This window comes from Centropristis striata, chromosome 14, assembly GCF_030273125.1.
Source record: "Centropristis striata isolate RG_2023a ecotype Rhode Island chromosome 14, C.striata_1.0, whole genome shotgun sequence".
Taxonomy (NCBI): domain Eukaryota; kingdom Metazoa; phylum Chordata; class Actinopteri; order Perciformes; family Serranidae; genus Centropristis; species Centropristis striata.
Window position 1 is genome coordinate 17,809,007 of NC_081530.1, and position 17,297 is coordinate 17,826,303.

A 17,297-nucleotide genomic window follows, 5' to 3' on the forward strand; every position below is an offset into this window, starting at 1 on the left:
ATCCAATAGACACAGAGATTGAATGACAGAGCGTCAAGTTGACCAATCAAAATGCAGTATTTTCCAGTAGGGGCGGGGTTTAGCTGTTGTATCAGAAAGAAGGAGGAGGCGTTTCCTCTTCGGGCTGAACTTGGCTGAACTGTCATCAGGACGCAGACGGACTTTAACAAAGTTTCTGCCCCGCTCCTCTCCCGGTCCAGACATGCCCCCCAGCACGCAGCTGAAGGAGGCGATAGCCGATGTGCATGAGGGGATCCGCGCCATCCTGCTCGGACCACCCGGAGCCGGGAAGGGGACTCAGGTGAGCCGGAGAGCTAACGGAGCTAACTGTTAGCTGTCAGCGCATGGCCGGTAATGGGACAAAGCTAATGCTTATGCTAATGCTAACATAACTGACTACCATCTGTTTGTCACCCAAACTCTCAGAAAAACACAGCTGAACTGTATTAGGATGGGTTTTATAATCCTCAAACATGTTAGTCTGTTTCATGATGAAGTTGACTGTTAACGCAACATCATAAGTGTTAGAGATATTTGCAAATATACATATTTACAGGCAGTTGAGTCTGAAATTAGCTCATTTTAAAGCATGTACAGTTAGCCTTCACCTGTTGTGTTTAAAAAAACCCAAACTAAGGTTTAATTGCAAGGCAGCTTGTAAAGGTTATGTTTGCTATTGTTACTTGTCAATAAATAACTTGATTTTATAAGTCTGTAAAAGAGTCAGAATAAGGTTTATTGAACAGTAGGTTTTCACTTTCTAAGAATTTGCCCTGATTGTATTTATTTTATTGTGTTTTTAATGTCATACTGTGAAGCACTTTCATCTACATTTTATGTATGGAAAATGCTATACAAATTATTATTATTATTATTATTATTATTACTACTACTACAGTAAATGTATAAAAAATGCGGCAAAAGTCAGCCATAAATATGGAATAGAAAATTTTAAATAAATGCATAAGATACTATGAAAATATAATAAAACATATGTAATCAAAATAACTGTTTCGAGTAAGAAAGCTGAACAATTTTGCAAAGGATCTGCAAAAGTTCACAATACAGACAATATTTGCAATTTACAGGGATAACAGTCCAAGATCTGTCTTAATATAACACACAGAGACCGATGTCTGTGTTCGGGGTAAGAGTTTGTGTCAGTGAGGATCGCTGCAGATTGGAAGAAGCTGGTTTTTGTGGCACTTACAGGTTATGGAGAAGTTGAGGATGGGCTCAATGATGTCGGTGCAGAAGTGATTTGTCTGTCTTTGTCTCTCATCAGTGCTCCTCACAGGTCTACAAAAAAAACAACAATATTTTTTATCTGGTAAAGGAGCAAAAATCCCTCTGATATTCAGTTTACTGTGATTATGTGTCATTGCACAGAGAACTTAGATGGTAAAATGTAGATGGCATCCAGCCAGATGCACTAAATGCAGAGTAATGTTCAGTATATAGAGGACAAGTTTAGGTGAAGATATAAATAAGCTAAGGTATGTACAGTACAGTATGAACAGGGTGAAATAAATATGAAAAGTGTATTCTGTGAGCAGTGATTTAGACTCATGGCAGCAGTTTGACAGCAATATATATATGTATGTATGTATGTATGTATGTATGTATGTATGTGTAAAGTTCAGGTCGAAGGAAGTTAGTCCGGATCCGTTCTGGTCAAACCAGTGCTTCAGGTAGATCGCTGGTCTTCTATGAATGGGCTGAATGGGAATTGTGTATTTTAAAGCAGGCAAATATATTGTGCAATTTTCTAAACATATTAACCAATATAGATATGCATTTTAATTTGGGTTGGGGAAAAAATGATTCACTAAAGTATTGTGATTCTTTTTATGATTTTGGAATACATTTTTATTAATCAATCAAAATAAATCATATGCTGTATTTTGGTCGAAGTGGAAGGAAGTTACTGCTTTTATTTTGGTAGTTAACAAGTAACATGGAAGAGGGTCTACTGTTGGAAAAAAGTAAAAAAATTAATTGCAATAAATCCTTATATCAAATCCCTATACTTCAAAAATCACAATCCATATTGAATCTCATCACCCAAATATATCTGGAGAAAAGCAAATCTTCCCAGGCCTGATTTTTATTGGACTCATTTTCTATCCAAGTTCTTCAAAATATCTACCAAAGACAGTTAGTGGAAAAACATTTCATTGATTGAAGATAAATTTAGTGTGTAACTTTCTTCTACAAGGCATAAGGTCAACGTCTGCCTTTCCCCTGAATTCAGTTTCACACACTTGCATAATTCAGAATGATTTGTGTTGTAACTATGTCTGAGACAGAAAGAGAAAAAAAACCCTACAATGACCTCCTTCAGTCCTCTCCGATGGGTCACATGTGCGTTGTTGAGCGTGTGTGCTCAGTGTTGACCTGGTTCGAGCCCTCTGTTCTCAATGATATGCTTTGTGGTAATCACACTTATTTAAGAGCTTTGAAGAGTAAAATATAAAATCAATCAATAAGGGAATTATTAAAATCTGACCTGTAAACAGAATTAATAAGTGCACTGGTGTCAGTAAAATGTTATTGATCTCCATCCTGAGCTCTGGCTCTCACTCGTTCAGTAGCAGACTTTTAAATTGGCAACGTTACATTAAATATCTTTGCACTATTGGAAAGAGATTGCAGAAGAAGCTAGTGCTATTTTTGGGATAAAAGTTGACTGAATTTTCGTCTTATACCTAAGCAAGTACAAAGTTCTTCTGGCTGCAAGTAAGAAATCCGTCACACAGAAGTGGCTGCAGGTAAACTCTCCTTCAAAGGACAATTGGATTGAAATATTTAGCTAAATAAACTCCATGCACGCACTCTTGCCTCACAGCAAGAGGGTTGCTGGTTCAATTCTGGCATGCGGCTCTTCTGTGTGTTCATGTTCTCCCCGTGTCAGCGTGGGTTCTCACCGGGTACTCCGGATTCCTCCAACAGTCCAAAAACATGCACTTAGGTTTAATTGGTGACTCTAAATTGCCCGTAGGAGTGAATGAGAGTGATTGTCCGTCTCTGTGTCAGCCCTGTGATAGTCTGGCGACCTGTCCAGGATGTACTTGCTTGTACTTACTTCAGCTGGGATCGGATCCAGCCCCCGCGACCTGAATGAATGAACTGCATGGAGAGACTGACATTTTCCTGAACGTTGCTTTCTGATCCATTATCAAAGTCTGGAGCAAGTGGTCTATATAATGTTTGGAAGGTAACCTGCTGTAATTGGTAAACAACACATTTTTTGTTATTTCTGTTTGTTTTTTTACTATAATATATCTGTCCTATGTTACCAACATCTCTGTACTATAACCCTTCCTTTGTTTTAACCTGAAAAACACAAATAAAAAGAACAAGAAAATAATCTTTACTTTGTACTGTGTTTAATTAAATGTAGGTCAGAATGGATTTTAAAATCATTGCATTCTGTTTTTATTCTGTGTTTCACACTTTTTTTTTAGAATCAGAGGTTGTATAACAAGCAAAGCTTTAATCTCATTAATCGAGAAGCGTTTCCTAATATCTCGCTGACTCATAATTAGAGTTGCATTCATATCAAAATTTAACATGGCAGAGAGGTGACTTGGACTGCACAACTATAAATCTCTGAAAACTTTTTTGGTCTTGCAGCCAGAATGTGTTTCTCGTGGCTCCAGAAGCCCACATGCAGGTGGTTGGCGCTCCGACAGAGCAGTGGGAAGAGTAAAGTTAAAGCCAGACTCTTTCTTCATCTGTGTGGTTAGTGGTGATAATTTAAAACTTTATTAATGCTGTAATCTCCTCTCCCTGCAGGCCCCTCGGCTAGCAGAGCACTACTGTGTGTGCCACCTGGCCACCGGAGACATGCTGCGGGCCATGGTGGCTTCAGGCTCCGAGCTCGGCAAGAGGCTGAAGCAGACGATGGACGCTGGCAAACTGGTAACGTTTCTGCTCGTCTGCTTCTCAGAATCTCTGTATATTTTTATTTATCTGCCCCCTCAGCGCTCTCTGAGGCTCTCTGTTGATGTTCGGTCCCACATGACCAAAAGTCATGTTTTCTTTGTCGACAGTGACTTTTACAGCAAATCTGGCTTTTAAACACAAACATGCAGTGCAACAGAACAGTTTTTTCCTGAGAATGTTTTAACAAATTGTCTTTCAATGAGGTTTTTATAAAATAGAATAAAAATCCATCAAATGCGGAAAGCATTATTCCTTAGAATTAGTCTTTTTTCAGTGTAATAAATGCAAAATTTTTAATGAAAGATGGAAACAGAATATTTTCTGTGAACTAACACACAAATGGTAACAGATCAGAGAAGAGGGAGACTTCCTACAGGAATATATTAAAATTTGCATATTAATGCAGGAAATGCAAAATCAAGGCATGTTTCTAACAACATGTTGACAATAAAGTCATAGTTTTCTTTTTTGTTTAACCCTCCTGTTATGTTCGTTTCTCAGGAACAGCAATAATGTTCATGGGTCAATTTCACCTGGGGCATGTTTAATTATCCAGAAGTGTCAAAAACTAAAAAAATCCCAATAAACATTGTTTATAATTCACTTATTTTTCATTAAAAAATGCATGTTAAAACTTTTTTTAATGTACATTAGAAAGACCTACATATAAAATACAATGCTTTTACATGACATTGATTTTTGGAAAACAGCTGATGATGTTTTATTTTATTTTACATTTTAAATGTTTTAATTTTTATGAAAAAATACTTTTAACATTTTTTTTTTTTTAGATTTTAAACTTTGAAATGGGTCAATTTGACCCGCAACATAGCAGGAGGGTTAAAGAAAGAGAGAAATTTTGTTACTATTGTGTGTTAGCTGATAAGTGTAGAAAGTGAAACAGATTTTTCCTGAGAAATGTCATTTTCTTCAGCCATAAATGAAGAAAAGTAATACTCTTACTAAAAACTCATCTGCATGAAGAGGTGTTTGCTCATTTCGGATGTTAAATGCCTGAATTAATTCAGTCTGTACCATTTTAATTATTATTCTTTCTATTCTTGTTATTTAACTTTTTTTTAAAACTCTGTATTAGTAAGGCTGATCCATAGACTGTATATAAATAATGGACGTAGTCACTGTGACGTCACCCATTGGTTTGTGGACTGCCCGTTGGAAGCCTCGAGTTCAGCGTTACACTCGTCGCCATCTTGCGTCGCCATCATGTTTCCGATACGCGGAGCAGACCATAATTGGACTGTGGCGGAGCGCGAGGGATCTGACGACACTGACTACACGCATCTCTACACCGGCAACCCGACTGAGAGAAGCTGCTGCTAATTCATGTTAGCATTAACTGGAGCATTAACTGGGATGTTAATTTTGGCTAGCAAAAAAACAAGAACAAAATGTATCTTTCTTACCTCAGAAAACTGAGCAGCGACTCCTTGGAGTGTCTGTTAGTCCAACCAAACACTGAACAAGACATTTTACTGAACAAAACGTTCAAATAAACTGTCATTAAGTGAAAATACAGTGTGAAAGGGTCAAAGTTATGAGACCAAACCGCTAAACGTCCTCTTTTCTATCTATATAACGTTATATATAACTTTATTGACACGTTGCCGTGGATACGCTCTGCTTCTCTCCTGGTGACGGCTCGCCTTGTCAGTGACCTGTCAATCAAAGCTAGAAACGCCCCAAATCATACGATTCTTTATCTTCTATTTTCTTCTAAATGGGGCCATTATTAGAACTATTGACATCAAATTGTCTTGAAGAAGATTTTTTACTAGCGATTGAGACCATAATGTTGTCCCTGAAAATTTTTTCTGAGGTAATAAATCAAGTGAGAAGTTTTCAAATTTAGCACTTAAATGAATGGGCAGATTTCTTTTGCAGCCAAACTTAGCACCCCCTACTGGAATTTTCGGTGAATTGCAGGCTTTATGCACTTCCTGGTGGCTTCCATGCTCAGGCATGGAGATTGCCGCCTGGGCTGATCACATGCAGTGTCCTTTTATTGATCTTTCTGCACGTCCAGAACCGGCAACTTTTATGCTCACTCTGTTCTGTATTAGCTTTAGGAGGCGATACAAAATCAACTGACTAATCAATGACTATGTGTACATGCACAAAACATTCAGTTTGTATCTGGTTAAATCTGTATCAGCCTCACAGATCTAATCTCAGTCTGGCTCTGGTCTTCCTGCAGCTGTTGCATAACTCTAATAACACTGTGTCTCAGCATGCGACTGATTTCCTCTGAGCTGTTGTTTGTTTATATAAAAGCCTGTTTTCTGTCCTTTTTGTGCAAAATGATTCACTTGAATTTCTTCCCCGCGTGGATGGTGAATAAAACGTCTATGAGACGTGTGTGTGTGTTGTCCTTTCTGTGCAGCAGATTTCAGTGTGTAAACTTTAAATGATTTGTTCTCTTCTGCTCCCCTGCAGGTCAGTGACGAGATGGTGGTGGAGCTCATCGAGAAGAACCTCGACACGCCGCCCTGCAAGAACGGCTTCCTGCTGGACGGATTCCCGCGTACAGTCAAACAGGCAGAGATGGTCAGCATTCAGTCACTTTCTGCACTTTATTGATCATATGAAACAAAACTTTACTGAGTTGAAAGCTTGTTTTCGCGCCGTCCAAGCACAATGAACAGAATTTTTTTTTTTTAATTCTGCTCTGTTTTAGGATATTTTTATTTATATAGTTTTAAAGGTTCATTGGTCTTTGAAAGGGTTTACTTGCATTATAATCCTCATATTGTCATGTCAGTGGCATAAATTGGTATTAAAATGACAATTATATTGTTTATGGCAATAATTTCTGGGACAATATATCGTTATATGTAAATAGTTATTGTGACAGGCCTATTTACTAGAGGTGGTAGAAAAAATCAATACAGCATTTTATCGCAATATTTTGCATGGCAATGTTATATCGATTCATGGCCGCCAAGTATTGATATTTAGTTTTTTTCGGAGGCCGTAGCGGGCTCACTTTTAGGAGTATACTGGAGATACCGGTATCATATGAAACTAGAAGATCTAAGGAATCTGTAGGCACCATTTACGTCATATTGTCTCGGGAAGTTCTAAAATAACGCTGCAAAGGCTTTTTTTATGTTTCATTCAAAAAAATCCATAGCAGTGAAGCTTAAAGTTGAGGAAAGTTTGATAAAATGCTGCAGTTGTTGTCGTCCATACATGGTTGTTATCAGTTGAGTTCAGTTTGACTGAATACTTTGTTGGTCAGTCTGTGGGTTTGACTCTCATTAAGGAGAAATAAAAAGACTGAAGTGAGATGAATATGCTGAGAATTTTCTCTTATTTAACAAAACAATTCTTGATTGAATTAAATTTTTTTGTGGACACAAAATGCAGTTAAACAGTTAAATCACAATATATTGTAATGCAAAATGCTTCAAATTGCAATAATATCATATCAGTATCAGTATTCACACCCCTACTATTTATTTGTATTGATAATAAATTAGTCGTGTCGTATGTTTCACTCCTTCTGTGTTTGTCTGTTTCAGCTGGACGACTTGTTGGAAAAGCGACGCGAGGAGCTGGACTCTGTGATCGAGTTCGCCGTCGATGACTCCCTGCTGGTCCGCAGGATCTGTGGCAGGTAGAGAGAATTAATCATCAAGACCAGAGAAATCTGTTTCTTTTTGTTGTTTCGCAGCAAATTATGAGCTCCCAGGATGGGGCTTTTTTTTCTTTTCGGCCCTGAGAAGCTCCTCATTCCGTCTGCGCGTTAAATCCACCCAGGCAGGTAGATTGATTCATGTGAACAGAAGCTTCTGGGAGGACGAGATAATGCTGCAGAGAAGTGGAGCGTGAAAGCGTGCGATTAACAGGAAGTGGCCTGAGGGAGGATGAGAGCGTCCTGCAGCTGGAAGGTCGCGGGTTCAATCCTTAAAGAAGCCGACGTGTCTGTCCCTGCTGAAATGTGCTGAATGCTGCCCTGCTTCACTGTCTGTTAAACTCCAAGCAGGCACAAACACAGAACAGAAAACTTTAAGATTGTGGATATTAGAATGAAGCTGCAGCTTGTTAGTGACTCTCACCTTTATAGGGAAGACAGGATTTTCTAGAGTTAATTTATTGTCATGAAATTCTTCTAAGGTCAACAAGCAAACAGAAATATGTTTATATAGAAAGGTGACTCGCTTGCTTTCAGATGCCGGGAACCAATAAATGCCTTCAAGGTGAAGTTTTAACAGTTCTCCGAGAGGGACACAAAGTTCTGTTTGAAGGTTAAAATGTTCATAAATATTTTGAGAAGTGTTGACAATAAAGCGGAAATTACGAGAAAGTCCAGAATAAAGTTGAAATTACGAGAATAAAGCCGAAATGTCGAGAATAAAGTTGAAATTACGAGAATAAAGTTGAGAATAAAGCCAAAATGTTGAGAATAAAGTTGAAATAACGAAAATAAACTAGAGAATAAAGCCGAAATGACGAGAATAAAGTTGTGATTAAAGCTGAAATGACTAGAATAAAGCAGAAATGAGGACAATTAATTTGAGAATAAAGCCGAAATTACGGTAATAAAGTTGAAATGACGAGAATAAATTCACTTTTTGAGTTCAGTGAAGTCGACTGCAAATTACAACTTGATTTTCCTAAATACGTATTATATATAAAATAATATAAAAAAAATATCTAAAATTCCATAAAAGCAGATTTTCCAAAAACAATAGTTTAAGTAACCACCTACCAAGAATAGCTAATTTATGTGCCCTTGAATATTGAGGTTAGTGGTCATTTTATGACATTGATGAAAATCAGGTTGTATCTTGCAGTAACTGTTTGGATAGAAAACAATGTTCCTCTGATGACTTACTGATCAAAGTTCACTTTATCTCGTCATTTCCACTTTCTTCTCAAACTCCGTAATGACAAAATTTAATTATTTTTTAAATATTCCAAAAGGACTTTACATGATCAGAGGCTTCTCTCAAAGTGAGTCCACACGCTGCTTTCAGGCAGTTTTTGGTCTTTTTGACATTGATGAATTTCCAGCCGCCTCGACAGCGTCGACCTTTAAAGGAACAGAGACAAATGGAGACGCCACGTCCAATTTTTATGTGTCCATCAGCTGATTTATGTTCAGCGCTCTGTGTCAGCGTCAGACTGAGCACATATGTTTTCTGACAGACTTTCTGCTGGGACAGGTGTGGGATTGTCTCTGACACAAGTTTTGAGGGGAAAAAACAACATTAATATTCTGGGGGATTTTTTTTTTTTTTTTACCTCTGCAGGTGTGATATGCATCCTTATGATTTATCTTAATACAATGAAAAAAAAATCATGGATTACAAATTTAGAGATTTAGAAATGGAAGTATTTAATGAAAAACTGAAACATTAAATAGTAGAAGTGGAATTTAGGCCAGGAAGTGTATTTTGGTATTTTAAATTATATTTTGAACAGGTAATCATACAAAAAAAAAGAAATGGTTTGACGGTCAGATATCACAATCAAAAGATATCAATTAATTTAGTATTTATATAGTTTAAGTATGGTAGATTAGTATTTGACATTAAGAGAAAAAATAACTGTGTATATATGTATATATATATATATATATATATATATATATATATATATTTATTTATTTATTTTTATATTCCAGTCATAAAAAACAAAAAATGAAATAAAAAATGTCTGTTAATTTAATTTTACTTTTTTTTTTTTTTTTTTTTAAATGGACAAAAGACAGAACAATAACAAACAGGACACGGACAGGACCAATAATACAGTCGACAACAAAAAAATCTGGGATAATGATCTTTGTTGTGTGTGAATAATATATTTGAAATATATAAAACAATCTGAGTGGGTCCATTCTGCATAATGAGTACTTGTACTTTTGATACTTTAAGTACATTTTAATGCTGATACTTTTGTACTTTTATTTCAGTAAGTTTTGAATGCAGGACTTTTACTCGTAGTGCAGTAATTTCACTGTGTGGTATTAGTACTTTAACAAGTAAAAGATCTGAATAGTTCTTCCAAACCAAACAACAACAACAAACCAACCAGTCGTCTCTACTTCAGCAGGCTGCTCTGATGATTGTTGCTGTGCCAGTTTCTGCTCTGACCTGGCACCGGCTGCTTTATGTAAGCGCTACAGGTTGAGGCCTGAAGAGAAAGCTAAGGTTTTATAACAACTTAATTGGCAGTGTCTTCTTGTTTCCATCTCTGCAGCCTCCGCGGTGCAACAAATTACTATTTACATAACTCTTCTGAAACGTAACGCTCCATGCTCTGATTTGAAGCTGACCCACGACAAGGCGTGTCGGCGCTTTAAGAAAGATGTGAAATCTTTTATTAGTTATTGCAGCACAGGGTTTGTCCTCCTTTCTCCACAATAACCACTCCACATTATCTGTGCGCCGCCATGAAAAGGAGTTAGTTTTCAGAGAGCCATCTTCCTGTCCGTGGGGGTCCTTTTGTGAGGAGGAGGCCGCCTGCTGCCTTTTCAAGCCCAAGTAGGACAAGGGCAGCGTGTGGGATGTGAAAAGGAGCGTTAAGTAGTCAGTGAGTCACTGTGGCTGTCTAACCCTCATCTGTCGTCCTCTGCTCTCACTCTGATTTCTTCTCCGTCCTTGCCCCGTCCTCCTGCTCTCTTCTCTCCATCTCCCCTCCTCTTCCCCAGACTAATTCATCAGCCGAGTGGCCGCTCCTACCACGAGGAGTTCAACCCCCCCAAAGAGCCCATGAAGGATGACGTAAGTAGCTCCACTATCAACCCACTTAGAAACCACTTTCGGCTAAACTGCCACCTACCTAAACTCGCTGCCAAGCTGGAAATTGGTGACAATCAGCCTCAAGTGCTTTGACGCAATCTGAATCCATAAAACGTTGGGGACATTAAATTAAACACACAGAAGGTGTTTCAAGCCATCAGCCTTTTGATTCATCTTGTTAAATCTGGATACTGAAGTACATGAAGAGACTCAGAGTTCGGAGAGAACTCTTATTTCAGTTTGAGGTTGATTTATTTGTTTATGGGGCTAAAAGGTTTATACAAAGTGATGACAAATCACAGCTTCCTGCAGTGTTTGTGTCAGAGGGAATTATTACACTTTTAAATGGAACACAGCAAAGGTAATTTGTTTTCTAACTAGACGTGTCCGGTACAGGCTGACTTTGGCTCAGCAGATAGTAATCCATCGGTCACTTTACGTGTTCTCTTCGGCTGTGAATCTCTCCGCTAGTGATGTCCAGATGAAGCCCAATGAAGCCTTGAAGCTTTTCATCCAATTGATTTTAAAAAAAGGTTAGTTTCTCGAGGCTTCATGTGCTCACAAACCCTCCTGCTGGTCAAATCCTTTATTGTCATCTCAACTATTTGTGATGGTCTCTTGGTTATCTGCAGCAGTGTCAGGATGGGAATAATCACTGCCAAGAACAATTTAATTTGACTTTGTGTTGTTCAGTCATTTAATCTGTTTTTGATTAATGTGTGGGTAATGGTAAGAGTTTCTTAATGTCAAAAACTTGTCAGTATGATTTCAGACAATGTTTGAATAAATCCAATAGGACATGAGATGTTTATGTTAAAATTGTTGCAGTGTTTTCCAAAGATGGGACAGTGATTGTGCTTATGAATACCAGGTTGCTGCTGATGACTTTATTCATTTTTTATCAATCAGTCGACACGCGCTTCATAAAAGCCTGGATTTCTCGACGCGCGCTCCGAAGCCTCGGCACAGTCCGTCCTATCACTGCTCTCCACTCATCTCACAATTCGGTCACACTTCATATGATTTATCTGTTTGTAAATTAGCCTTTCATTATATTCTGCCGTGTTGACATTCTGCTCTTGTTCTGGAAATGTTCAATAGATAGATAGGAACTTTTTTAATCCCTCAGGAAATTGCACTTCAAGCAGCAGCACAACACCATTACAATATAATAGAAGTTGAAAGTAGTTAAAAACAAGTAATAAATACAGTGGAATAATATACAAGAAGAAATACTGTACAGTGCAAATTATTTGGTTCTTACCAAGATAAAAGTGTTAGATAATTTATCTTGTTTTAATCTTGAATTAATTTCTTTTTTTAAGTGTTCAACATGTTTATTTCTAGATTTAACAATCTTAATTCAAGAAGTCTTGTCTGTTCATGCAGCAAGATAATTTCCCTCAGATTTAGTGTTTTTGTCTTGTTTTTAGACACCCCTTTTTTGCAACGTATGAGTGTGAGTATGAATATTTACATGAGGGAGTGCATAAGCAGCGCAAAAACAAATTAGTGCCCCAAAAAAAAATACGATGTATGAAACGGCCAAGTTGTGGTTGATATTGTTCAGTGAGTACAATAAGATTCACTGTCCCTCCCGAACAAACAATAACTAAAAATGAATAATTTATAGTCTTTGTATACACGTGACAGCGACACACAATCCCGCTGACGTAGAGAAGAGGCTGTGATTCTGAAAAGCTCCTGTTGTGTTGACGAAGATAGATTTCACTGAGTGAGAAGGAAAGCGAGAGGGACACGGTGACACGTGATCGAAACCAGAAACTGAAGAGCACTGACCTGGTTGTAGAGCTGAAGCTGTATTTACCGTCTCTCTGACCCTCTTCTCATGTCGTCTTCTCTGCTCTCAGCTGACAGGCGAGCCACTCATCCGCCGCAGCGACGACAACGAGAAGACGCTGCAGTCCCGCCTGGAGGCCTACCACCGGCAGACCGTCCCCCTGGTCAACTACTACAGCGCCAAGGGCCTCCACACGGCCGTCAACGCCTCGCTGAGCCCGGACGTCGTCTTCGCCTCCATCGTGGCCGCCTTCACCGCCGCCACGGAAGTCCCCGCTCGTGCCGTCGCCTGTAAAGACCAAGTGTTCTTCATTTAAGCACCTCCTTTCTTTCTTCCTTCCTTCCCGCATCATCTCCCGACGGGTTCTTTTTTCCCCTGCAAGGTCGGAGATTACTCAAGAGTCGATCAAAAGTCACAGCGGCAACAAAATGTAACTTTACGAGGTGTAAAACGTGGAAGACTCAAGAGATTCACCATGTTCCACCAGTGTGATCCCTGTTGTAGAAACAGAAAGGATTTGTTTTGCCTTTCAGTTAATGTTCTGACATTTAGCAGAGCAGAACGCCGTGCACGCTCCTAGAGATGCTTTCCACCAGAAGGTGTTTGAAAATATTGACGTGTGTTGCATATTGTTTGCCTTCGCTGGACGGGTTTGCTCTTGTTTAATCGATAACTTTGCCCTTTCTACTGCTCATACAGTAGATCTCCTGTTTAGTTCAGCTGCACTTCCTCCTCCTTCCTTAATTCTTTCAAAGTAGAAACACATCAAATCAGCAGACATGCATTATCCAACCTGCCAGTCATGTTCAGCAGCCTTTTAATATTCTTACATCGTTTTTTTGCAGCTCTGAGAGAACCAAAGCTGTTGGTTTTCATTAGGTGTCATAAAACTGCAAAGACCGTTTAACAGCTTTGGGGGAAGAGAACACCATGCAGGACGTTATTACTGAAATGTTTGCTTACGAAAAAAAATACTAAGACAGAGCTGAGGATCGATAGATGGAACCCAAAATACAACATTTACATTTTGTCGAGCATTTAAATATGTAGAATTACGAAATAATTAGGGCTTTCAATAGGGCTTCATTTGGGCTTTTCATCTTAATAATAAACTATTCATATAGCACCTTTCTTACATGGAATGCAGTACAAAGTGCAAAAGAGAAAATTCTTCAGCCCGTAAATTGTAATAAACGTATATTCGTCTGTTAAGGGAAGACTCATACACAGAACCAGAGGTGCAAGAAGTATTCAGATCCCTTACTGAAGTAAAAGTACAAAAGTTTCAGCATCAAAATGTACTTTAAGTATCAAAAGTAAAAGTACTCGTTATGCAAAATGGAGCCACTCAGATTGTTTTATATATTCTAAATATATTATTAGATCATTATTATTATTATTATTATTGATGCATTTATGCAAGCAGCTTTTTAAAAATTATCAAGGTAGTGCTCATATTAGCTACTTAATATTATTAGGTTTAATTTAAAAACAAAATGTTGAATCACTTTAAATTATTTGCCTCTAACATGTGGTGAAGTAGAAGTGTAAAGTTACATAAAATGGAAATGCTCAAGTTCAGTAGCTCATAATTGTACTCTTTCCCTCGCTAAAATTGAGCCAAACTTCTGAGCTTTATTTCACCTCCTTGTTGGTACAGATGGATTTGGTTTAGTCTGTCACTAACACCTTCACCTAAGGAAAAGGCATCAAATTTCACCTAGAAAATAGATGATTTAGGGTTTTTTTTGTCTGCTGTTGAACATAGTGGCAGGTCATTTTATTTATTTATGCATAGGACAACACAAGGGTTAAATGTGTTAAATGTTTCAACTGAATCATAAAATATTAACATGTCAAGTTTGACACCACCAGAAATAATTAAACCATATTCTATACAGTAGGAAAGGTTTTGACTGCTTGCTGTAACACAGCTTATCAAGGCAATTAAGGTGCTTTAAAACCCTCAAGTTTCTCTCCTTTCCATGAGTCATAACTCCTCATTTTCAGATTCACTTTCTGAGGGAATGTTCTATCTTTATGCTGCATGCAAAGAACCATCCAGAAATCATAAAAAAAAAACCTTCTGAACCTGCTTCAGAATTATCACATTTTTATGTGTTCTTCAGTATTGAAATAATCCAGTGATAGTTTTCTGTACACCTCGGGGTAAGCTGCAAAGAGGGAGTGCTAATAGCTAATTCTGCATACTTTTAATGTAGATAATGAGGTGCAGCGGTCTTGATTTTGTCTTGATGCTTCAGTTACTGTGTCCTCTGTGACCTTTCATCCAGAACATGCTTCCTCTCCCTCTCTTGGACTCCTCTAATGGCCTTTTTTTTGGACATTTGAGAGGCTGAACTGTACTGGTTGCAAATTAACTCAGCTTTTGATTGATATGGCTAATTGTTAAATCGATATGCACTTTACTGTGAAACAGAATGTTTTCACTGAAGCAGCTGAATCATTCCTGCAGACCTTAATGGTGTGTGACGGCTCAAATGTGGCTCAAAACCTGCAGTGTTTTTTTTTTTTTCTTTTACAAATATTTGACATTCTGCTCTTGTTCTGGAAATGTTCAATAGATGGATAGAGAGATGGATGGGATTTATTAATCACCCGGAAGGTTCCCTCTGAAAATTGCAGCACAACACTAATACAATAGAAAAGTTTAAAAAAAAAAGGGTATAAATGTGCAAAATTACAGAATGTAAGGTTAATCACAAACTGGACACAAATTCAGGCAAAACATTGTTTCAGAAATGTACCACAGTTGTTTTTTTCACCTTAGAAGGGCTTTTTAGAAATCTCTGTTTTAGTGAGTTTATCAGTTTTCATCAATCTCTCTACATGTGTAGACAGAGTCTCAGTCCCAGGAATGTATTGTGACGTTTGTTTTCAATTTGGGAAATATTTTTGTTCTGAGTCCTTGTGGATAAATATAGTTTCACTTTTGACATTTTTTTTTATCCGTGACATTGAAAGTAAACAGTGGAAGTCTGTGTGCTGCAGTGCATCAAAGAGACGAGCTGAAGGACAGCGGCCTCGCACACCTTCAGGAAAATCCCTTCTCGGAAATGTTTTTGAGTTTAAGGCTTTTGTTTTGAGTCCCTAAGGTGTCTTTTTACCTACCTTTTGTTCCATGGGCGTGGACGTGGAGGAGTTGCTTACTATGTTTTGTTCCATAAAAATAGGAAGAAATGTTTCCCTCCTTTTAATAACGGATATTTTTGGTGGTGATCCTCTCTTTCCTCCCTGACCTGTTAGTTTCCTCTCGGCTCTGCAGTCACCTGGTGTTTGTGCTCGGTGGAAACCTTCTGCATGCAGACTGTGTCACCTGCACTTTCCCCTGAATACTGATGTGTGTGTGTGTGTGTGTGTGTGTGTGTGTGTGTGTGTATTCTCTCGAGGGTTGTTGTGATGAAAAACAATAGCAGATGTTCAGGAGGTCCATTAGGCAGATTCCTGTCTCTTATTCAGCTCGACGAGACAATTTCATGCTAAATTTGCCTTAATATTCTGTCCCGTGCTCATTGATGCCTTCCTGAAAGCTGTGAATGTATATATTTAGAAACCTGACAGCTGTTTGTTTTTTTTCATCCCTAAATGAATGTGACTCCTTAATGTGCACTTTAAAGTGAACGCTGGAGCCCTAATTGCAGTCAGAGATGGACATTTTTTCATTCATTTCTCTTGACATTTAAATGAAAATGTTTTTATTTGTTCATATTTGTTTTCATTCACCCCAAACTTTTCTTCCCCTGTCTCTCATTTCTCCTCCAGCTGGTTGATGCTGAGCTGCTTCATTCCCACCGAGACGACGGATTGGATTTGGCAAAAAGATGACGGGTGGGTGGACAGACAGACAGACAGAGACAGATGGGGGGTGGGTATAGAATAGAGGGAACCCTTTGACTTAATATAAGTTAAGGTTAGTGTTGCGGTGCTGTGAGGCTCGTAGTGGGCACATTTCTCCTGTTCTCCCTTTAATAAATATCATGCTTTCCTACAATCATCACACTTTGTGCACACTGTGTTTCTTTGACTCTCCCACTTTGCAATTCACAATTTTCAATTAGCAGCTGATCTAAAAAAAAAAAAAAAGCTGGGTTATGGCTGTGAAAAATGCATCAAATTCATAATTTGGATTGCAATGCAGTGGTGGAATGTAACTAAGTACATTTACTCAAGTACTGTACTTTAGTATGATTTTCAATCAATCAATCAATCAATCAGACTTTATTTGTATAGCACTTTTCATACAAGAGAGATGTAACACAAATTGCTTTACATAAAAAAGGAGAAAGTAGTAATAATTACAAAACGTATAAACAAGGAAACACCCTCCGCCCCTGACCCTCCATCCCTTTAAAAACAAAGCACAAACTGAGGAAGCGCCATCTCAATGTGGAGCAGTGAGGAAACATTGGAGGCAGGTTAGAAATGAATTGGATAAAATAAATAAAAATAAAGTAAGGTAAGATAAAATGAAATAAAAACAAACTAAAGTAAATAACAATAAAAAGTAAAAAGAAAAGCCAGATGAAGATAAAAACAATAAATACATAATTAAGTAGAGTGATAATATATATATATATATAAATAATATATATGATAGACTTATAAATGGTAGCAAATAAATAAGAGAAGATGCTGTAACACTAAGATGCATGAGCAGAAAAATCTCCAAAAATGGTTCAAGTAAAAGCCAAATTAAAAAGATAAGTCTTAAGTTTGCTCTTAAAAACATGAACAGTCTCTGGTGCCCTCAGGTCTTCAGG

At 37.9% G+C, this 17,297-nt stretch overlaps 1 protein-coding gene across 1 annotated transcript; it reads left to right on the plus strand.

Moving 5' to 3' along the window:
• Positions 1-104: 104 nt before the first annotated feature.
• On the plus strand, positions 105-16,541 carry ak2 (adenylate kinase 2). Its single transcript, XM_059350131.1, has 7 exons — positions 105-301; positions 3,799-3,924; positions 6,403-6,513; positions 7,491-7,585; positions 10,625-10,697; positions 12,587-12,806; positions 16,300-16,541. The coding sequence occupies exons 1-7, from the start codon at positions 203-205 to the stop codon at positions 16,305-16,307; spliced, it is 732 nt and encodes a 243-aa protein (XP_059206114.1). The 5' UTR covers positions 105-202; the 3' UTR covers positions 16,308-16,541.
• Positions 16,542-17,297: the final 756 nt, after the last annotated feature.